The following is a 24,869-nucleotide window of genomic DNA, read 5'->3' as shown; positions in this document are numbered from 1 at the left end:
GACCAGGCTAGGACCTGGAGCAGTTGGCATTGTTCAGACAGCGCCGAGCGGGGCGTTGGGCAGTCTGCTCGGTGCGCATGCTCCTGGAGCTCGCCCAGAGGAAAAGCTTCAGCGTCTTTCCGGCCTTTCCGGGGCGGGGTCACGGGGCGGGGTCACGGACCGGAGCACCGAGGCAGAAGACTAGTCTTGAAATCTTGGGGGCGGGGGTGCTACAGCTCTGAGCTAGTGAACCAATGGTTGTGTGGGATGCCTTGTCTCTGGTGCTGCTCCCTTCCACTTTACCACAGAGCTAGAAATCTGCCTGGGGCAAGTCTGACCCCCACGAGCAGGTGGGGAGATAGCCCTCACACTAACCCCTCCGTTTACGAAAGTTCTACTAGCACGTCAGACGGTGTCGGCTTCCTTTTGCTCCACATCGCCTCTAGCTGTCTGTTTTTATCCCTTTTCAGCCACCCCCTTCCAGCCCCCTTCCATTATGTGTGATCGGGCTCCCCGCGATTTCAGATCGGCTGATGGTGGCCGCACTGAGGATCATGTGGGTCCTGGATCCTACCAGGTACCTTACCCGAAGCAGCAGGCAACAGGTAAAGATGTGAGGAAAAGCAAGCTTTCTGGGACAGGCACCTCACTTTTATTCTGCTCTGCTTCTGTGTGACTGTGAGTTCAACATAATAGCACCATTTCATAAATAACAAAACATGAGGTAAGCAAGAGAATACTATCCTTATTTTACAGGTGGTAGCTGGTAAAATTATTTGCCCCGTTTTGTTGATGTGATAATGGTGTTCTTTTATGGAATCACAGGAAAGCGTTCCATAGGACTCACTTATGAGGGGAGTGAGGCTTTTTTGGTAGGATTTATTCAGGGTGGAAGTGGAAGGCTGCCAACAGATTCTCAATGTCTCATCTCAAGTCTGTCTCATCGAGGAAAAAGTCCAGACTAATCTTCATCAGCCTCAGTACAAAGATTACTGCCCAAATATTCTGTGTCACGATTTAGTCCAATTAGTCCTCACCTGGCTAGCATATTCTGTGTTCCTGGCTGTTCTTTGATTGGTGCTGTGTCCAGGCCTGGAGTCAGCAGCTGGCCAGTCCCTGCTGCTTTTTAGGACCACATGGCTGCTTGAAGAATTCCTGAATAAACCAGACAGTGCAGTTTCCCAAGCAGAAAGAAAAGAGAAGAGAAGAGGAGGCTCCTTTTTTAGCCTGGTGTAGGGCCAGTAGTCACGGCTTTCAAAGCTGCCTGGCACATACAGGTTCTCAGTGAATTCCAGCAGATGTTAGGGAAACAACGGAGTCGGAGAATGGTAGGCCATTACCTTTATTCTAGCCTCGCACCAGTGGCCAAGAAATACACACAGCAGGAAAACACTTCCCTTTCCATTCAGGGCTCCCAAAGCCACTGACTTTCTCCCAATTTTCCTAGACTCAAAGGCCACACTAGATCAGCAGAGTTCACAAAGCCCCTCATCTCTGTTCCCCTTCAGCACCCCACCATCTTGGCTACTTCTTCCCCAACAACATGGCCTCCTTGCAAAAATGGCCTCCTAGCTCCTCCTTCTTCCTTCTTAAATTTTTTGGTGCGACAACCCCTCCTATAGCACACATTAGCATAACCAAACCCCTTCCCAAGCAGAAAGGTAATTAGCCGTATCATGTGACAGCATCATCATGTGGGCAGCAGCCATTTTTAACAATAAAAGTGAGCAAAATCAAATAACACAAATTTTACAAGTTTATTTCCCCAATTGGTTAGTTTAAAGGATTATATTTTTTAAACTAACCAAATAACTTCTTCATCTTTCCTAGGATAGCATGGATTTCTCCCTACTAATCAATCAGATTTTCTAGGCTAGACTGAAGGGCCTTTATGGCCACCAGTGGTGGTTTCTACTGGTATGTCTCAAAGAGGAGGCACTTCCCTCAGTCATTGGGATGGACTGGTTGTACCCTGTGGAGATTAATTCTAACCAGCTAGGGATTCGGTTCTGAAAGTGGAGGAAACAATGGACTCCTGGAGTGTGTGAATGAGCTTGTAAATGCTATATAGTTTCCTAATAAATGGAATACTGTAACTTCCTACTGAAGTAGGATTTCTAGTTTTAGTAATCTTGATATTTGATTTTCTCTTCCTTAGTATTAGGTTTAATGTCTGATTCCCTCTGCTTCCTTTCCTTATTAATATTTAGCTACCTATGCTAACAATTCCATAAGGGCAGAAGGCATGTGACTAGGACTTTTTGATTCTACAGTAGTTGTCCATATCCCATTTTCAATTGTACAGATTAGATCTAAGATTTTGATTTCCTCACTTTCTTGACTGTATGATTCTTCAAATGCTTTGTACTTCTTACTGCCTACTGTCTCTCTTCATTTTAATCTTGTCTGCCACACACACTTTTCCTACCATTAGCCAGAGACACATTTATTTACTAAAATGTAGCTTTTATATGTCTGTTTTGCAATATCATTTAAAGATAATTTTATGTATTTTTTCAGATAGATGTTTCTGACAAAACTCATGTTCCTGGCCTGGCCGATTGGCTCAGTGGTAGAGCGTTGGCCTCGCGTGCGAGAGTTCCGGGTTTGATTCCTGGCCGGGGCACACGGGAGAAGCGCCCATCTGCTTCTCCACTCCTCCCCCTCTCCTTCCTCTCTGTCTCTCTCTTCCCTTCCCGCAGTCAAGGCTCCATTGGAGCAGTGTTTGCCCGGGCGCTGAGGATGGCACTGTGGCCTCTGCCTCAGGCGCTAGAATGGCTCTCATTAGGGCAGAGCGACGCCCCAGTTGGGCAGAGCGTTGCCCCCTGGTGGGCACATGTGGGAGTCTGTCTGCCTCCCCATTCCAACTTCAGAGAAAATACAAACAAACAAACAAACAAAAAACACACAAAAAAAACTCATGTTCTCTTTGAACATACTTAAATGAGAACCCTTTTATCTCACATTTTGTAAGAAAAAGCTTTACTCTTGAGAGATGTAGTAGGAATGGATAATTTAAGTAATTGTTCACCCTCCTCATTTGTTTGCAGTTAATGACTTAGGGCAGCGGTTCTCAACCTGTGGGTCGCGACCCCGGGGGGGGTCGAACGACCAAAGCACAGGGGTCGCCTAGCGACTTAGGGGAAATTTAATACTTCCAATTTGCTTTCTGCTTTTTCTAATATGCTGATTTTGTGACATTTAATACTACCCAAATTAAAGTTTTTTTCCTTGTTAACCTGTCATTTTCCCTATTCCTACACTATGTGTATATTTTTAAACAAATCCCAAGACCCATTACTCTGGTGACACGACTGATCAGATTAGGGTATTAGGTTGATTTAGGTTCTTTTTGAGACTTGTTTGGAGGTTCTAGCAGGGAGCGCAGCTACTCGTATACCCTTGATCGAAGAATGGTCCTCTCCTCTAGCGGGGAAGGTCGTCCTCTTCAACCGAGCCTGCAGCATCATGGAGCAGTGAGGGAGGAAGGGGACACCCGCCTAGCCAGCCAGATCAGCCGAATCAACCATGGCGATCAATGGGGTGACAGATGTTGCAGCCAGATTGCCCTCACATCCTTAGGTTCTTTTTGGTGGAGTACAGATTTGTCATTGTTTTAATCTTAAGTTTTACTGCTTTTCAGCATCTTATATCAATACTAGTATTCTTGGAATTTATTATGTTTGTCTTTAATGCAGTTGAGTTGTTATAAGCATTAACTCCCTAACAATTTACTAACCACCAAAAACCACTCAAAATGTTTATACCTATGATAGTTTTGAACCGTATTTTGTTTTGGACAACTGACCACTCACTTTTTAGAAATATTTCTTCTTGTATTGTTATTTTTTTTCCTGGTTCCTTTTCCAACTATTGTCTTTGAATAGTGCCTGATACATGGTTAGGACCTAATTAACATTTGTTACATGCTGAGTCAGAGAATCTTTGTTTTTCTTTTTCTAACCAACTTGTTAGTGTCTTTTTAAAAAATGTTTTAATTTTTCTAAACACTTTTTAAATGTTTATATGCTATTCTTTTCATCCTTTGCTTGTTGCTTTTCTCATGTGTACTTTCTCATTCAAACCCATAGCTTCCACTCCTTTTCACATCCTGATTCTGATGACTCCCAGAAGAAAGTCTTTAGAGATTTATATCTCTAAGATGAGCTTTCTTTCAAAGTTAAGTTCTCTACATTGCCAGTTACTTTTCTGGTTATCTCTAGTCGGGTAGTTTCTGGCATCTGAAATTCTAAGTGTTTGAACTCATCATTTTCGCCACCATTACTGGCCCCTTTTAAAAAAAATTCTTATTGGCCAATTATAGAATTTAACCTTTAGAATTATTAATCTTGCTTCTTCTCTGATAGAACACTTCATTGATTCTCTCTTCTCATTATCTCAAATTAGTCCCCTTTATTCATTTTACTACCCTTGTGTCGGTTCAGGCATCATTATTTCTTTTCTGAAATAAACCAATACAGTATTACTGGTTTCTCTATTTCATTCTCCAGTCCCGCTTCTATCTTATGGCTCATGTGGTCAGTATAATTATGTTATTTGTTTTAAAAAATTCCTTTTCACACTAAGGTTAAAATTTGAACTCCTTTATATTGTGCATAATATTCTTCATAATATTATCACCTGCTTTATCTTGTCTTTCCAGGCACCCACACCTCCAGCAAGAATTAATCTATATATCAGCAATTTCAACTTTGCATTTTCTATAGGTTCATGATTAATCACTTCCATGCCTTTGTACCTCCTAATACTTTTGTCTGGTGTGCTTTCTATTCCTTCCTTACCTGGCTAATTCCTACTTATTCTTTGAGACTTTGGTGAAGTGATGTTGTTTTCTGACTCTATTCTTTCTCAAGTATTTCTTCTTTGACTCTTGAATGACTCTTTCATAGCATATGATGCTATATTGCAATTATCTGTTAAGTCATCTGGCTGATGCACTAAAATGTGAGTTTCCTGAGGGAAAAACTAGGAATTTTACTCTGTTATTCTCAGTTTTTATCTCACTATTATACAATGGTTAAATGTTTAATAAAAACAAAGCCACTGTAATTCTTGAAGTAAAATTTTAAAAATAGTTAGCAAGTGACAGATTGCAGAATAAAAACTCTTATAATATGATGTTAGTGAACTCTGCATGGAGAGCAGTGAATAGAATGTTGTAAGGTCCTTCTTCTACTGTTTTATAGAACTGTGCCTTGCTGACATGTGAAAGAAACTAGAAAATTTCATGCTTGAGAATTTTGAGAAGCTACATTGTATAGATTTCTGTTTAGCAATACTCACTAATGACATGCTGATAATTGAAAGGAGGTACAGGTGTCTCTCATCCTTTCTATACTCAATTCCCTAGCAATATAATTTAAAAGTAGCTATAATTTCTTTCCTAGGCATATTGTGCTTCTCTTTAACATCAGAAACAAACTGTACTATGCAGAGGTATACACAGTTACTTCAATTAAGGATTAGGTAGTATATAGTCAATAATATTGTAATAACTATATATGATACCAGGTGGTTACTAGAAATATCAGGGGGAACGCTTTGTAAAATATATAATTATCTAACCACTGTGCTGTACACCTGAGACTAATACAAAAGAATATTGAAAGTAAACTAATTTTTAAAACAACAGGTTAGGTAGATGTAGGAAGAGCAGATGTTGGGACTTTATATAAATTACTTGTTACTTTGAATTAAAACAGAGGAGAAGACCTTAGAGCAGTGATTTTCAACTAGTGTGCCATAAAAAAATTTTAAAACATAAAATACTTGACTATTTAGTCAGGGGCACTGACCTTTTCTCTTTAGATTGTCAAATAAAAAAAGTAACAGCCAACAGAACAATTGCCATCTAGTGTTAATGAATCAAAAATTATACCTTTTTTTTTGTCAAGTAGGCAAAAAATATATTTTTTGGTGTGCCACAGAATTGTAGTAATTAGTTTATGAGTGCCATAAGATGATAAAGGTTGAAAATTGCTGCTCTATATGTTAAAAATCTAGTTATTGCTTTTATTTGAAGAGTGTTCTTTTTTTGGTTTGTGGCTATTGTTATGGGGATAGAACTGATTTTTAATCACATGCTGCCCACCTTCTTTCTCAGAATAGACTGACTTTTATTGCTTTATGTCAGTTTAATTTATCCACGCTCTTGGCACCTCAAACTTAGTATATCTCAAACTATACTTATTTATTTCTTCTCAAATCATTTCCTCTTCTATATTTTTAATTTCTTTCTACCTGACAGTTCATTATTTGTAGTTGGCATTTTACATGTCAGTATATTCATATATCCCAAATAAAACTTATATAACACTCCAACTCTAATTCCCCAGAACTCTTGTCTCCTGTATTTTATACTATAACTATTAGTAGTACTGTTTATAGTATAATTATTTGCTTGGTTTTCTGGCTTCCCCACTATTTAAGGCCAGGTTCTCAGCTTATTCATTATTGTACTCTGCTACCTCTCTCTGATGCATGATAAAGCATTTGGTATTGTTGAATGAATGATTAAAGTTATAATTTAGAATATCACATATTAATTCTATATTGTGTGATATACAGGGCACTGTGATGGAGTGTCCAATCATCCTGGTTTATCTGGGCATATACTGGCTTTAGCACTAAAAATCTTGTTTCGTAGGCAAAGTAGGAGTGTATGTCACCTTAACTGTAAACATTAGGTATATAGCTATGAATAAAACAAAAGCTCCATCTCTCATGGAGATTATCAGTATAAACATTTTGATTTTCTTGTGGTTTTATTTGAGCTTAATATTTCCTATAAGCTTTTAGCCCATTGATGAAAGTTTCTATATAATTAATTTTGGAAACTTAAATGAAGACTTAATGAGCCTAAAATTCCTGTTTTTTTTTTCTGTAGTGTTTTTTTAAAATTTATATAAATTTAGTATTTTGCAATTAATTTTACATTTGTCTAGGTAAGTTTAGTTAGAATCTCTGCCATGTTCTGATAACAGCAGCTTCAGACCTAGCCTGAGCTCAGCTTTCTTATGTTAATTCTCATCCTTCTCACATTACTTACCTTAGTGCCTGTATGAACCTAAATGAGAAGAAATACACTTTTAATTGTGAGATTAAAATATACTTTAATTGTGAGAAATACTTATTCAGAAACTTGCATAAAATGTAAATTTGGCTTAAAAGTGAACACTGGAGATTCCAAGATGGCAGCGGAGTATGCAGACATACAAACTGCCACCTCCCAGGACCAAACTGGGTTACAAATTAATTTAGGAACAATCAGCATAAAAAACCAACTTTGGACTAAAAGAACAGGACTCGAAAACCAAGGAACACAGAAGAAACCACACCGAGACTGCTAGGAAGTGCAGGGATGCAGTGGGGGCTCCTCCGCTCTCAGAAGTGAGGGACAGCTGAGGGTCTAAAGGGACTCTCACTGTGGGGAGAGAGACTCTGAGAGTCAGGGGTCCTTAGCCCCAGGACTAGAGCCCCAGCCTAGAGACTCAAAAACTAGAAGAGACAGCCTGACAGCATTGAGTGGGGAAAAGAGCAGGATTTCTGTCTGTGGGAAATAGCTTGCAAAGAAGTAGATGCAGCCTTAAACGGCCAGCACAGAAAATGTTGCTCACAGCCACTAACCTGGGGCTCCAGGGGCGAGGAGAGTGAAGAGGACTGGTCCTGTGTGAGGAGAGTGGGTGGGGGTGGATTGAGGCACAGGGACACAAACGGTGAGACGGAGAAGAATATCTGTGCTGAGTCATTCTTCAATACTGAGGTGGCCATATGCAGGGGGAGGGGCACTCCCTCCATCCAGCATGAGCGTAGTGTAAGGCCAGTTGACCCACCTCCAAAAATCTCTGCAGCTCCAATCAGCACGAGGGGTTGTTTGGAAAGGAGGAAGTAAAGGGGAGGGACAGTGACCCAGGTTTCTGGGGAGACATGAGCTACACCTCCCCCTTCTGATATGGATAATGTGCCCCACCCCTGGAGAGTAGCCAGGCAGACCACACTTCTGATTCTCGGAGGTCACACCCATTGCATTTCTGTGGACTTATTATACAGAAAAAAAAAGACCTGGATAGAGCTTCAACTGGGGCCAAAAAGCAAGATATGCCCACTACCACTGTCCTAATCACAGAAGTTCCCATCTGGGCTCAACAAACAAACAGCAGGGAAATTAAGACATTTATGCAGCTCACCATGTTAGGGAGAATTAAAATCTGAGCAACCAGCAGAGGCTAAAGGATTAAGCCCTGGAGGAGGGCCACATTCCCTGTACCAACCTCAGCTGCCCTAACCCAACAAACTTGCAATCAGCACGCAGAAAAAATGGGAAGACAGAGAAATGCAATGAAAATGAATCAACAAGAGAAATCTCCAGATAAAGAACTGACTGAGATGGAAGAAATCAAATTACCAGATGTAGAGTTTAAAATAATGATTGTTAGTATACTTAAGGATCTTAGAGCTACAATGGATGGATATAATGAGCACCTAAATAAAGAAATAGCACGCATCAAAAAGGACCTTGAAATCATGAAAAAGAATCAGAAATGACAATTACAATATCAGAAATGAAGACTGCACTAGATGGAATCGACAGCAGGCTGGATGAAACAGAAGATCGAATCAGCAAGTTAGAGGACAAGATAAATGGAAACAGAGCAGCAAAAACAAAGAGGCTCAAAAAGTCTTAGGAAACTATAAGAGAGCTCTGTGACAAAATGAAGAGAAATAACATCCACATCATAGGGGTTCTTGAAAGAGAAGAAAAAGAACAAGGGATAGAGAACCTGATTAAAGAAATCATAGCTGAAAACTTTCCTAAATTGATGAAAGAAAAAGTCACACAAGTTCAAGAAGCACAGAGAGTCCTGGTAAAGAGGAACCCAGTGAGGCCTACATCAAAACACATCGTAATTAAAATACCAAAGTTAAGAGATAAAGCAAAAATACTAAAAGCTGCAAGAGAAAACAAGTCAATTACTTATAGAGGAGCCCCCATAAGGATATCCGACTTTTCAACAGAAATACTTGAGGCCAGAAGGGAATGGCAAGAAATATTCAAAGTAATGCTAAACAAGAGCCTACAATCAAGACTTCTTTATCCAGTAAAATTGTCATTTAAAATTAAAGGAGAAATAAAAAGCTTCCCAGACAAAATGAAACAAAACAAAACACAAACAAACAAACAAACAACTAAAGGAATTCATCACAACTAAACCAATACTGCAAAAAATATTAAGGGGCCTGCTATAAACAGAGCAAAGGAAAAAAAATCCAGAGAAAGAGGATTATAGATTTAAAGAATAAAATTGCAATAAACAATTACATGTCAATTATAACTTTAAATGTAAATGAATTAAATGCTCCAATCAAAAGACATAGGGTAGATGAATGGATAAGAAAACAGGACCTGTTTATATGCTGCCTACAAGAGACCCACCGCAGAACAAAAGATACACATAGACTGAGAGTAAAGGGATGGAAAAAAATATTTCACGCAAATGGAAATGAAAAAAAAGCTGGGGTAGCAATATGAATATCAGACAAAATAAAATTTAAAACAAAGGCTATAGTAAAAGATAAAGAAGGTCACTACATAATGATAAAAGGAGCATTACAACAGGAAGATATAACTATTATAAATATATATATATATCATAGTAGGGGATTTTAATACTCCACTAACATCAATGGATAGAACCTCCAGACAGAAAATTAACAAAGAAACAGTGGCCTTAAATGACACACTAGATCAACTGGATTTAATAGATATCTTCAGAACCTTTCACCCCAAAGCAGCAGAATATACATTTTTTTCAAGTGCTCATGATACATTCTCTAGTATAGACCATATGTTAGGACACAAAATGAGTCTCAGTAAATTTAAGAGGATTGGAATCATATCAAGCATCTTCTCTGATCACGATGGCATGAAACTAGAAATCAACTACAATAGAAAAACTGAAAAATGTTCAAACACTTGGAGACTATGTAGCATGCTATTAAGTAATGAATGGGTTAACAGTGAGACCAAGGAAGAAATCAAAACTTCCTTGAAACAAATAAAAAATTGAACATACAACAACTCAAAATTTGTGGAACACAGCAAAAGCAGTCCTGAGAGGGAAGTTCATAGCATTACAGGCATACCTTAAGAAGCAAGAAAAAGCTCAAATTAACAACTTAACCCAGCACCTAAAAGAACTAGAAAAAGAACAACAAGTAAAGCCCAGAGAAAGTAGAAAGAAGGAAATAATAAAGATCAGAGTGGAAATAAATGACATAGAGGCTAAAAAAACAATACAGAGGATCAATGAAACCAAGAGCTGGTTCTTTGAAAAGGTAAACAAAATTGATGAACCTTTAAACAGATTCACCAAGAAAAAAAGAGGGCTCAAATAAATAAAATTAGAAATGAGAGTGGAGAAGTAACAACTGACACAACAGAAATTCAAAGGATTGTAAGAAAATACTATGAAGAATTGTATTCCAAAAATTGGACAACCTAGATGAAATGGATCAATTCCTTGAAATGTATAATCATTCAAAAGTCAATCTGGAAGAATCAGAAAACCTAAACAGACCAATTACAACAAATAAGATTGAAACAGTTATCAAAAAACTCCCAACAAAGAAAAGTCCTGGGCCTGATGGCTTCACAAGTGAATTTTACCAAATATTCAAAGAAGAACCAACTCCTATCCTTCTCAAGCTATTTCAGAAAATTCAAGAGGAGGGAAAACTTCCAAATTCCTTTTATGAGCCGAGCATAACCCTCATTTCAAAACCAGGCAAAGACACTACAAAGAAAGAAAACTATAGGCCAGTATCCCTGATGAACTTATATGCTAAAATTCTCAACAAAATATTAGCAAATCGAATCAAGCAATACATGAAAAAATTCATACATCATGATCAAGTGGGATTTAATCTGGGGAGGCAATGCTGGTACAATATTCACAAAACAATCAACGTGATTCATCACATAAAGAAAAGGAAGGAGAAAAACCACATGATAATATCAATAGATGCAGAAAAAGCATTTGATAAAATCCAGCACCCATTTATGATCAAAACTCTCAGCAAAGTGAGAATACAAGGAACATACCTCAACATGATGAAGACCATCTATGACAAACCCACAGCCAACATCATACTCAATGGGAAAAAATTAAAAGCAATTCCCTTAAGATCAGGCACAAGGCAGGGATGCACCCTTTCACCACTCTTATTCAACATAGTTCTGGAAGTGATAGCTACAGCAATCAGACAAGAAGAATAAATAAAAGGCATCTGAATTGGAAAAGAAGAAGGAAAACTATCATTATTTGCAAATGAGTTGATACTGTACATAGAAAACCCTAAAATCTCAGCCAAAAAATTACTAGACCTGATAATGAATTCACCAAGGTGGTAGCATATAAAATCAATATTTGGAAATCAGTGGCATTTATATACACTAACAATGAACTGTCAGAAAGAGAAATTAAGGAAACAATCCCCTTCACTATTGCAACAAAGAAAATAAAGTACCTAGGAGTAAATTTAACCAAGGAGATTAAAGACTTGTACTTGAAAATTATAAAACATAGATAAAAGAGATCAAGGAAGATACAAACAAGTGGAAGCATATACTGTGTTCATGGATAGCAAGAATAAACATCATTAAAATGTCTGTATTACCCAAAGCAATCTATAAATTCAATGCAATTCCTATCAAAATACCAATGGCATACTTCAAAGATATAGAAAGAATATTCCCAAAATTTATATTTTGAATCAAAAAGAACACAAATAACCTTAGCAATCTTGAAAAAGAAAAATAAAGCGAGGGGTGTCACACTTCCTGATATCAAGTTATACTACAAGGCCATTGTACTCAGAACAGCTTGGTACTGGCATACGAAGAGACATACAGATGAATGGAACCAAACAAAGAACCCAGAAATAAATGCACACCTTTATGGACAACTGATATTTGACAAAGGAGGTAAGACAATACAATGGAGTAAAGACAGCCTCTTCAACAAATGGTGTTGGGAAAACTGGACAGCTACCTGCCAGAAAATGAAACTAGACCACCAATCTACACCATTCACAGAAATAAACTCAAAATGGATAAAAGACTTAAATGTAAGCTGTGAAACCATAAGCATCTTAGAAGAAAACATAGGCAGTAAGCTCTCTGACATCTCTCGCAGCAATATATTTGCTGATTTATCTCCACGGGCAAGTGAAATAAAGGAAAGGATGAACAAATGGGACTATATTAAACTAAAAAGCTTTTGCACAGCAAAAGACACCATGAACAAAATAAAAAGACAACCCACACAATGGGAGAACATATTTGCCAATATGTCTGATAAGGGGTTAATAACCAAAATCTATAAAGAACTTGTAAGACTCAACACCAGGAAAGTAAACAATCCAATCAAAAATTGGGCAAACAAACTATATAGACACTTCTCCAAAGAGGACATACAGATGGCCAATATACATATGAAAAATGTTCAACATCGCTAATCATTAGAAAAAGGCAAATTAAAATCACAGTGAAATTTCACCTCATACCTGTCAGAATGGAGCTCACTAACAAAACAACAAATAAGTGCTGGCGAGGGTGTGCAACAAAGGGAACCCTCCAGCACTGCTGGTGGGAATGCAGGCTGGTGCCAACATTATGGAAAACAGTATGGAATTTTCTCAAAAAATTAATAATAGACATGCCTTTTGACCCAGCTATCCCACTTTTAGGAATATATCCTAAGAGTAACAGATCTCTGATTCAAAAGAAGAAATGCACTCCTATGATTATGACTGCATTGTTTCCAATAACCAAGACCTGGAAACAGCCCAAGTGTCCATCAGTAGACGAGTGTTAAAAAACTGAGGTACATATACACAATGGAATACTACTCAGCCGTGAAGAAGAAGGAAATCTTACCCTTTGCGACTACATGGATGGACCTGGAGTCCATCATGCTAAGCGAAATAAGCCAGGCAGAGAAAGAAAAATATCATATGACCTCAGTCATATTTGGAATCTAATGAACAATGTGAACTGAGGAACGGAAGAGAAGCAGAGAAGGGATCAAAGAGTCCAGAGGGAAAGTGGTCAGAGGGAAAGGGGATGAGAGGAGGGGATCAAAGAAAGGAAACAGATTAGTGAAAGTATATACACATAACACAGAGAGATAGAGGGTAAGATAGTAAATCATGGAGGGAAGGGGGAAGGCAGAAGGGGGAAGGGGGAAAGAGGGTATCAAGGAGAACACGGTGGGGGGCACGGAGGGAGATATATTCGGTGGAACACTTGTAACTATGTATACACACAAATTAAAATCAATAAAAAAAGGAATTCTCATGTCAAGAAATATAACATTGCCATATTTCTTTTCCAATCATAACTTTCTCCCTTTTCCCTGTAGATAGATACGTGCTATTTTGATTTTTATGGCAATTAGTTTCTTGCTTTTCTTTATAGATTATTAAATCCTCTTAATGAAGTGACCCATTTATCTTAATGAAATATCTCTTTTATTCCTGGTATTCCTTGTTTGATTTTTATATAGTCACAACAGGTTTCCTTGGTTTATGGATACATGGTATATATATTTTTATCCTTTTATGTTGAACCTCTGTGTCATTATGTTTTAAGAGGGTTTCCTGTAGAAAGCATAAAATTAGGTCTTGTTTTTAAAAGCAATCCAATGCGATAATCTCTGGCTTTTAATTTGGGTGTTAAGAACTTTTCCATTTAATTATCAATATTTTTCATTTAAATTTACTCTCTTGTTATTTGTTTTCTATTCATCTCACCTGTTCTTTGTTTCTCTTTTCTTCTTTCCATACCTTCATTGAATGAGTTGAGGTTTTTGTTTAAATGGTCTGTTTATATCTTCACTATTGGTTTATCAGCTATAGCTCTTTGTTTTATTTTTTAGTGGTGGTTCTAAGGTTTATAATATACATCTCTAATTTACCATAATCTACCTTTAAAAAATACTTTACATGCAGTATAGGAGACTTATGACAGTGTGCTTCCATTTCCTCCATCTCATCCTTGGTGCTATTGTGACCATATGTTTTACTTGTACACACACACACACACACACACACACACACACACACACACACATAAAATATCACCATAAATTGAAATGATTTTTGCTTTAAACAGTCAACTATTTTTTAACGAGATTAAGAATTGAGAAAAAGTATCTTTTATTAACCCACATAAAATTTGTTGTTAATCCCATCCCATGGTAGTTTTCATTTTAGAAGTTTGATTTTTTATGGTATTTTCCTTTTATCTTTTCATCATGTTAATCTTTATTCTACCTTGTTGAACATATGAAGAATATTTATAATATGTACTTTAATGTTCTTATGTGCTAATAGGTCCATCTTCTCATTTCTAGATCTTTTCATTGACTAGTTCCCTGTATATAGGACATATTTTTCTGCGTCTTGGATTTTAAACTATTCTAATTATCACCATAAATTTTCACAGTAGCAAACACTTTCCTTTAGTGTACAAGAAGATTCTTACCAGTTTTGAGTCCTCACTTTCATTTTTTTTATTAACTGTTGAATATAGTTTCTCTATTCTCTCCCATTTCTTTTATATCTACATTGCTTATACTTATTTTCTTGATACATTCCTTGAAATTTTTATCAGTCATTCAGTAGACTAAATCTGTCTACTGTTTATCTATTGAGTTTGTTTAAATTTATGATTGCTTGTTCCAATGAAATTAATATCTTGGATTTGTTTGTGACCAGCCAATCAAGAAATATTTACTGAATCAAAGCAAGGAGACATTATTAAGTATTTGCTCTAAACTCACTTTAAATTATTTCAATTTAGGTTATCTCCAAAAATTTAAAAAGACTCTTCTCTACAAATAATAGATGCTGCTCCAAAATACAAAACAGTGTTCTTCTGAGAATAAAATACTTTATCAGCAAATATAACTCTGATTTTTTATCCCAACCAAATGTGCTTAGAAGAAAAAGACTGACTTTGCTTTTTATTTTCTTTTGTTATTTTTTTCTGTTGTTTAGTAAGTCCAGGTTCTTATATTTAATATACATTAATAAAAATTCTACATACATTGGAATTTTATTTTTATTATTACTTATTTTATTAAATTGACTTTATTGGGGTGGCATTTGTTAATAACATTTTGTAGATTTCTGTTGTACTATTCCATAATATATCATCTGACATTACAATTTATATTTTTATTTTTTAATTGAATTTTTTGAGGTGACACTGATTAACATAGTTATACAGGTATCCAAGTACCCAGTTCTACAACACATTTGTCTTGTGTGCTCACCTCCCACCCCAAAGTCAGTCTTTGTCACCATTTATCCCCCATATACCTCTTTCTCCTCTTTTCTCACCACTCCCCTCACCACTGGGAATCACCACACTGTCCCTATTCGTGAGTTTTTTCTTTTTCTTTTTGTCCTTCTGTGACTAGTCATTAGTTCCGATAACATAGTATTAACAGTTGAGGTAACTAAATGATTATATGTATATATGTTTTGATTGCTTTTTCTCTGAAATTATTGGAATTTATCTGCCAATGATATGATTTTACTCTTATAGATGGCTATGCACCTTTCCTTTCTTTGGCTGCCAGAGAAAGTAAATTTCCTGTTGCCTCTAACACCGAGAAAGCTTTTCCAGGTCCAGGACACTATAATGTTTCAAAAAAACAGGTATATTTATAATAGTTATTATAATTATCTAAGTTAATAAAATTATGCTTTTTTCCTTTAATAGACTATCATGTCAATTGTCATATTTTTTCCTCTTTATATTATCTTCTTTCTTCTTTCAATCTATATTTTGTAATTAGAATAAGAGAAAGTAAATGTGTTCAATGTCATTGCTTGCTTGGGAGTTCTTCATTATTCTTTAAAACATTAAATGTAACATTAAAACATTGTTACATTCTTCAAGGTCCTTGAGACTCTTGAATGGGAGAATAAAACTATTGAATGAATTATGGCCCATGAAAGTTGTGCAAATGGTAAAGATATGTAGAAGAGGGATAGAAATATAGTGAAAGTTTGCATGTCATACTGTAAAACTAGAATTAATTGGCATTGACTCATCTGTCTTCTAATTCTATACATTATTGAGTGTGTGATAAGAATATTTTTGATGGGCCATTCATGTTCAAAACAGTGCATAACTCCAGTATCTTCATAATCATGAATATAATCTTTTGTTTTTTCGACATGAACTTTGCATTCATTCATAATGACTCCTAGCTGACCAGAGACAGTCATTAATGACTTAATTTTTGCGTTAGACTTCCTGAATTAATAATAGCAATCATTCTGTCTGGAGTTTTTGGTTACAAACAGTAAAACAGATTTTAAAAGACAGACTAGGTTTATAATTAAATACAGAAAAGGCACTTGGATAGCTCATAGACTTAAAGTAAGACTAAATAGTTGAATCTTAAGGAAGGATTGGATTAGTACAATTTTGGTTATTTGTAGTAGTAAGAATTTCTACACCATTCAGTAGGGAACTGCCATTAGATAACTTAATTCTTTTTTAATTAATTAATTAATTAATTAATTTACTTTTTTAGATTTTATTTATTCATTTTTATTAGAGAGAGAGGGGAGAGAGAGAGAGAGGGATAGATAGAGAGAGAACAGGGGGAGGAGCAGGAAGCATCAACTCCCATATGTGCCTTGACCAGGCAAGCCCAGGGTTTTGAACCGGCGACCTCAGCATTCCAGGTCGACGCTTTATCCACTGCGCCACCACAGGTCAGGCAGATAACTTAATTCTTGAAGGTCTTTTCTTTCCTTTTAACTTTTTAAAGTTTTTTTTCTTCCTTTTATTTTTTATCTGTTACTCCACTGAAGATTAAAATTCCCTGTAAGGAGAAGCTAATTTGTCCCGTTTCATTATGGAACAATATCTGTAGTTCCTGGGACAGGAAATCATTTGTTTGCAAGCTCCTTAAAAACCACAAAGTATTTTGCTTGTTTGTTTATTTTGTTCATTAGATCCACATATAAGTGAAATTGTATGGTATTTGTCTTTCTTTGACTGACTTATTTCACTTAGCATAAAATAGAAACATACTCATAGATACAGAGAACAGACTGACAGCTGTCAGAGTGGAGGGGGTTTAGAGGAATGGGTGAAAAAGTTGAAGGAATTAAGCAAAAAACCCAAACAAACCCAAAAAACTCATAGACACAGACAACAGTATGGTGTTCCCAGAGGGAAAGGGAAGTGGTAGTAGATAGAAGAGGGTAAAGAGGGAATAAATGGTGATAGAAGGAGACTTGACTTTGAATGATGATATATTATAGAATTGTATGCTTGAAATCTATGTAATTTTATTAACCAGTGTCACCCCAATAAATTGATAAAAATGTAAAAATTTAAAAAACCCCAGAAAGTATGGGAAGTGGGGGAGACTTGATTGTCACATGGGTGGGTGTTATGACTAAGATAATAGAAGGAATGCTAGAAAACAATAGTTTTGTATTACATTTCACCCCTTGATTACCCAGTTCTCTTTTTTCTCATATACAGAACATATATAAACACACACAGAGTTATTCTTCTGTATATGGATAGTTTATAAAATGCAATTATTTTTTTTTTATTTTTATTTTTTTTTATTTTTCTGAAGCTGGAAATGGGGAGAGACAGTCAGGCAGACTCCCGCATGCGCCCGACCGGGATCCACCCGGCACACCCACCAGGGGGCGACGCTCTGCCCACCAGGGGGCGATGCTCTGCCCCTCCGGGGTGTCGCTCTGTCGCGACCAGAGCCACTCCAGCGCCTGGGGCAGAGGCCAAGGAGCCATCCCCAGCTCCCGGGCCATCTTTGCTCCAATGGAGCCTCGCTGCGGGAGGGGAAGAGAGACACAGAGAGGAAGGAGAGGGGAGGGGTGGAGAAGCAAATGGGCACTTCTCCTGTGTGCCCTGGCCGGGAATAGAACCCGGGACTTCTGCATGCCAGGCCGACGCTCTACCAATGAGCCAACCGGTCAGGGCCTGCAATTATTTTATATATAATTTTCAAGTACATCTTCTCAGAAGGAGCCAAACTAATGTCTAACTACTGCATTCAGAGATGACATTGCAGTGTCACTACCAAATGAATCCTGGATTTCTAGATTAAGGCCATTGCTTTTCTTGTTCTTTCACATTTCTATTTCATTATTCTTCAGCCTATAAATTAAATTAGAAATATACCATGAGATATTATAAAGAAGTGGTTAGGACTTCAGACTTCGGTGCTAGCCTACCTAGATTCAAAATCTGTCTCCGCCACTTACTAGCTGTTAGACTTAACCGTATCCATTTAATCTCTTTGGGCTTCAGTTTCTTCATCTGTTCTATAAGAGTAATAACTTGGCTTTCTTTCTAAGGACTAAATATTCTAGTAAGTATTTAAAATAATACCTGTTAGCATTCAATACCTTTTAATGTTATTAGTGTTGCCATTTTACAACAGAAGGGGACAGCGATGGAAAGTGAAAGAAAGTGATGCAGGAAGCAAGGACGTATGTGTGGATAGGCACCTATTTTGATTCTGTAACTGATCATGAGACTATAGGTAGCTTGAGATTTTTCTTAATCATTCATTCCATGTTCCTCATGTTTTCAACTAGGACTTTAACTGGTAGAGTTCTTATCTTGGTGGGGTGACCGGAATCTTCAGTTCAAAGGAGTCTAAGAATCTGAGCCTTGATTCTCAGGCTTGTTTCGCTTTTAAGTAAACCTGGGTGTTACAGTGTGGGCAGCTCTGCAGGCTGTCCCAGCGTTTCATCCCACCTTGGCTGTCATTAATCCTGGTTTGCGTCAGGGTCAGGTTAATCAACTCAATCAATGCACTGAGCTCCTTATTTTGCTTTTTGCTTTATAGCAGGAAGAGCCTGAAATGTAGCAGCAGTTGGTGATCACAGCCTTCAATTCAGTGGAATATGTTGCTTCTCACTGGCATCTTAAAACCTCTAGAATGCTAGAGCTGAGAGGACAAAAAGCAAAAAAATTCAACACTGGGTCACTAATAATCATTAGAAGTGTCACTCCCGCTTCCATTCCATGTCCACAGACTAGCATATTATGGGTGTATGGGTTTGCTAGTTCTAACATTAGTTCCCTTATTAAAATTGATATGTACCATCAGTATTCCAAGAGAGAAATGCAATAAAAATGCACAATAGATAGATTTTAAACTTGTTAAATATGATCTGTTAGGATGTTGGAATATTATTTTATATTAGTACTGATTTTAGTCAATTCCATGTGAGATAATATAAAGTACAATTTAGATCAAATTTTATTTTATTCCAAATTGAGTACATTTCTTAGATGTCAAGAATAAAGAATTAGGAATTCTGCTTTATTGTGTAACGAATGATCTTCCCTGACTGGATAGCTCGGTTGTTTAGAGTGTTGGCCCGAAGCACAGAAGTTGCCAGTTTTATCCCTGATAAAGGTGTATATATGGGAATAGATTGATGTTCTTCTCTCTCTCTCTCTTTCTCTCTCTTGCTCCCGTCTTCTCCCTCTAAATAAAATAAAATAAAATAAATAAAATAAAGTTGTATAATGAATGATCTAAGGAGTTCTAGAAATTTTTATTTTTCTTCTTAAAACTATAAACAAATGCCAGAAGAAGATTGATTTCCTTGGTATGAAAATGACTTATAATTTATTTACTCAATTGCTATTGATTTTTTGGGGGTAGTTTTAGGCCAAACACTTGCAGAAATTTTAGAAGTTTAAGAAGTGTGAATTTATCACACTGTTTAAAAAATAAAGTTCATTTCATTTTAAATGCATGGATTAGAAAACATGTAATGTGACAGTTTACATATTCTGTAAATAATTAATATGAATACTTATTAAAGGGATAATCTTACTGGAAATTAATGCAAGTAGCTTAACAATTTATTTTTTCTTTTGGAAGCACAGGTTGAAATGTTGCTTTCTATCAGCAAGTACTTAGTAAATATTATTTAGAGACTTCAAATGAAAACTGTTTTTTAAAGATTTTATTTATTGATTTTACAGATGGGGGAGTGGAGCAAGAAGTACCAACTCGTAGTTGCTTCACTTTTATTGTTTGCTTGTCGTATGTGCCTTGACCAAGCAAGCCCAGGTTTCAAACTGACGACCTCAGCATTCCAGGTCCAGGTTTTATCCACCATGCCACCACAGGCCAGGCTCAAATGAAGTTTTTCTGTTTGTTCATTTGGTTTTTTTTAGCGAGCGAGAGAGAGAGAGAGAGAGAGAGAGAGAGAGAGAGAGAGAGAGAGGGAGAGAGAGAGGGAGACAGGCAGGAAGAAATATGAGAAACATCAACTCAGTTGTGGCACCTCAGTTGTTCATTGATTGCTTTCTCACATGTACCTTGACTGAGAAGCTCCAGCAGAGCCAGTGACCCATTGCTCTAGCCAGCAACCATGGGGAACCTGGTGACTGCATGCGCAAGCTGCTGAGCTCACACTCAAGCCTGTGACCTTGGAGTTTCGAACTTGAGTCCTCAGTGTCCCTGGCCAATGCTCTAGCTCAGGCATGGCCAACATATGGCCCGCAGGCTGAATCCGGCCCGCATAATGAGTTTATGTGGCCCACGATTAAATTTTTAATATTCTCCGCACGATGCACTGTGGAAATGAAATAACTGGTACTTTTAAATCGTTATACATAAACTACAATATCTAACCATTGCACAACAATGAAAGTTAAAATCTCAGCTACTCAGAAGCGGAAGCGTCTTTGATTATTGGAAATCGAGATATTTAAGAAGATAGTGATACGTAGAAAAGAATTCCGCGTGTGACTAATCTAGGGTTAACTTCCAATAATTGGTCGAATGGATTCGTGATACTTCTTTATTTTTTTAAAAAATTCCATTATAAAGATTTACAACTTTTGTACTCATCCGTGTAATTTTTTATAAGCAATTGAATAATGGAAAATATGGAAATTAAAAAAAACTTGCCAAGGAATATTTAGTAATCTTCAGCTCAACTTATATTTGTGAACAAACTTTTTCTTTAATGAATCTAAATAAAAGTACAGATCAAGATTGAATGATTTACATTTGGAGGCTGTGTTAAGAATAGCTACTACAAGTATAGAGCCAGATATTAAAAAAATAATAGGCAATGCAAAGCGCCTCAACACGTCACATTAGTTTTTTTGTTAATTTGTTGTACTAAATTACTTACATTTATTCATAAATAAATCACATAATAAAATTTTGTTTACTTAAATGAATCATTTTTGTATTTAACATTTTTTAATTTTAATATTTTGTCCAGCCCGTGAAAAAAGTTTTCTTTCTAATCTGGTCCGAGGGCAAAAACTGTTGGCCACACCTGCTCTAGCTGCTGCACCACTGCCTGGTCATGCAAGTGAAGTTTTAAAAAGCCTAAAATGTGGGTTGTAGTTGTGAGGGTCTCCCTCCACAGTAAAATACAAAATACTTGACACTTTATAAAACAGCATGTTTAGGAGTTGAAACTGTGTGCAGTAATTTGGTCTGTCGTTCTCTGTATCTCTTATATATAGTTATTTGACTTTAATTATGGTTGTCACCACTATTCCAAAGTCAGGTGGGGGTTGGGTATACTTTGTGCCTTTACACCTCTGGCCCAGTTATGGGCAAAATCCCTTTTCCTTTGTTTTCTTTAGCATGTCTGAAGCATGCTAAATTTTTTTGAAAGGAAGTTTGCTTAGTAAGAAAGAACATGGATTAAAATAAAAGAAGGAGAAGAATCAAGTTTACAAAGTGCATGCTTTGATCCTTTGATAGACAATTAGCTTATTAGGTCACCTACCTTGTTCTGTTCTTTTCCTGTTTCCTAGGAGTCTCACTTCAAAGTGTCAGTACAAATTTCATTTGTGTTTTCTGATCCAGTTTTTTCCCAGTTTCTGACCTGTCTCTGCTTGACAGGTACCATCTTGTTTCTTATTACATGAGAATAGTTCTAGATGTGGGATCTCTTTTCTGGGCCAGAGAAATAGTTTCTTTCATATTTTTTATTACTCAGGCCTAGTAATAGATGTTCAAATTAGGTTTGATTTTTGATCTGAGTGCTACCTCTCACTTGAGCTGAATGATAGGATATCGTATGTGATGCAGTATGTTCTCATCCTTCAGTTGAGACTTGGCCCCTGTAGTGTTGGGGGGTTGTTGACAATATAATAATTTATCAAATAACTATAATATAGTATTTTGATGATAGCCAGTATTCAAGAAATAGTAAGACTATTTATCTTAGGTTTTCATATAAAATGTATAATTACTTGGTAATATATTTTTGGAGGTCACTTATCTGACACATGGCAGTTCCTTTTGTAATTGCTTATAAAATCAGTAGAATTGGTAATTTTTGAAACATGAATGACCTGAAAACTTCTGGTTCATTTGTACTGTAGTTAAAAAAATCACATTAGACCAATTTTTTAGTCTTCAGTTAAAGTAGTTAATATAAATTCAAATTGCAGCTTGAGTTTAAGATTGGAGAGCCTATTTTTAGTTTAGAATTTATTGGGGTGACATGGGTTAATAAAGTTGTATAAGTGTCAGGTGTACAATTCTATAATACATGACCATATATTGTATTGTGTGTTCACCACCTAAAGTCCTCTCCTGCCATCACCATTTATCCTCCTTTACCTTCTCGACCTCCTCCAGCCTCCCTTTCTCTCTTGTCATCTGCATTCTGTTGTCTTTGTCTATGAGGTTTCCTTTCTTTGCTTAGTCCGTCTGCCTTTTTCACCCAGCTTCCCAACGGCCATTCCTTCTGACAGCTGTCAGCCTGTTCTTCGTAGAGACTATAGTAATGGCTTTCAAATAATCAAAATATGAGGAAGCCTTCTTTTCTAAAGGTAATTTAACTTTTTATGTAACAAGTAATGTTTTTTTGCAAAATCATTAAAGTCTATTATTATAGATACAATCTCTTTAAACAGAAATTTAAATAGTAATTAAGTACTAAATTGGTTATTTATGCATATAATTTCACTCATTTTTTAAAAAGAAAACCTCTATTGTATATTTCTGAAAAGCCGAATAAAGCTAAAGAATATGCAAGCTAGAGATAGGTTCAGTTAATAGTGATTGTGAACAACTAACATATGCACCCCATGTGAAAAGATCTGTTGGTAAATCAGCGACTTAAAAAATATATTTTCGGATTAATCAAATGTCAACCACTATTATGAATCATCGTCGGAGCTACTGTATTTTGACTGTTTATAGAAACAAGTGGGATTGAAATTTATTTGCATTTTCTAGTTATTAGCCAGATGATAATATTCTGATTCTATAGAATCCAGATATGTGGCATGGAAGATTTTTCCCAGTGCTTTCTCTGCAATTAAAAATATTTAAAACTAATCTAAGCATAAAACCAAGCTGTTGCCAGTAAATCTACACAAATATCCCTATAAATGACCAAAATATTATTCATGAAAAATGTACTAAGGAAGCTTGGAAGATTTCCTTTTTCTTGCAATATGGATACCAGAATTTTTAGCTCATTTCAGAGATACTAATTGGAGCCTGTAAGCCTACACTCTTTATTCTTGCTCCACAGCTTTGGAGACTCCTGTGTGTCTGATTCCTATCTAAAACATTCTCTCAGAGTGTTGTAAGTACAGTAAATTTTAGATTGAGTTGGGAGTTACAACTGACAGCTGCCATTGTCATCTCTTATATCTTCTCTTACTAGAACTATGTTTTCAATCAAGACCTTTAACTTCTCAGGTTGGGTTTTGAAACTATTTGTTCATATTAATATATAAATTTTATCAAATAAGTATTAATTATAAAGTTCTTTTAATTATTTTATATATTTTTTCTTCAATTTAGTATAATATAAAGGGAGGCCGTAGTCTACAAAACCAGGAGAAACGTTTTAAGAAGTTTATTTCCGATGGTCCAGGACCAGCAAGCTATGATCTGTCTTGTACTGGAAAATTAGCTACTGCAAAGAGAAAAGTGCTAGAGGCTAAAGAGCATCTTCAATCAGTAGGTTACAGTTTTAAAGTATGCTTCTAATAACATTTCATTTAGTTAAAGTAGAAAGGGTTCAGCGTTTTCTGTGATGTTAAGTATATTTTAAAAACCTTTCTGTAAAAAATAATGCATATATTAGTATTCATATTGTAGTTATTTATGGTTAAATGAATATTCAATTTTATAAACTTGAATTTTTAACTACCTTCTGACTTCTTTTTTGCTTTCGATAAATCTGTAGTCACTTCCAATATCCATGGTGAACAGAAAGTAAGGGGAATTTTAAAGACCACCTGAATGGTTTTCACAAACACACACACACGCACACACATACACACACATAGAGGAAACTCTGTTCAAATAGTTAATAAAAACAGTGAAATTTAAAACATGATTTCTGAAATAAGCTTAAAAGTTAGGTGGGAAAGATATATATGGAGCTATTAAAGCAAGATGAAATGTGACAGGTGCTTTGTAAATGACCTTGTAATTAAAAGCCATAAGAATTTAAAGGAGGCCTATTGTGTTATGGAGAAGTCTAGTTTGTAGAGGATTTATATAAGAGGTTGGCTTTGAAGACTATGCATTTAGGCATGAAGAGCTAAGTGAATGAAGACAGAGAATTGGGATCTTATGGAAGACAATGATAAGATTATTTGACTGAAACAAAGAATTTGTGTAGGGGACTAGCAGGTAGTATGTTTGAAAAGGTATGTTAGTATTATATAAGTCAATAATTTTTATACCAAAGGGTTACCCCTTTGAAATAAATAATATAATCTAGTAGATTTTGGCCATAGCTTCTTCTTTTTTTTTTTTTTTTTTTTGTATTTT

General features: G+C 36.2%; 1 protein-coding gene across 1 annotated transcript in view; it reads left to right on the top strand.

The window, feature by feature from the left end:
- The first annotated feature begins 475 nt into the window (after positions 1 to 475).
- The window catches only part of STPG2 (sperm tail PG-rich repeat containing 2), a 140,473-nt gene continuing 116,079 nt past the window's right edge, over positions 476 to 24,869 (top strand). Inside the window, exons 1-2 of the mRNA XM_066386550.1 lie at positions 476 to 584; positions 15,614 to 15,726. Coding sequence (XP_066242647.1) covers positions 476 to 584; positions 15,614 to 15,726 — 222 coding nt within the window. The remainder of the gene's footprint in view (positions 585 to 15,613; positions 15,727 to 24,869) is intronic.

Source organism: Saccopteryx leptura, chromosome 5, assembly GCF_036850995.1.
Source record: "Saccopteryx leptura isolate mSacLep1 chromosome 5, mSacLep1_pri_phased_curated, whole genome shotgun sequence".
Classification (NCBI taxonomy): domain Eukaryota; kingdom Metazoa; phylum Chordata; class Mammalia; order Chiroptera; family Emballonuridae; genus Saccopteryx; species Saccopteryx leptura.
The sequence above is the reverse complement of the archived record's forward strand: the minus strand, read 5'-3'. Positions and strand labels throughout refer to the sequence as shown.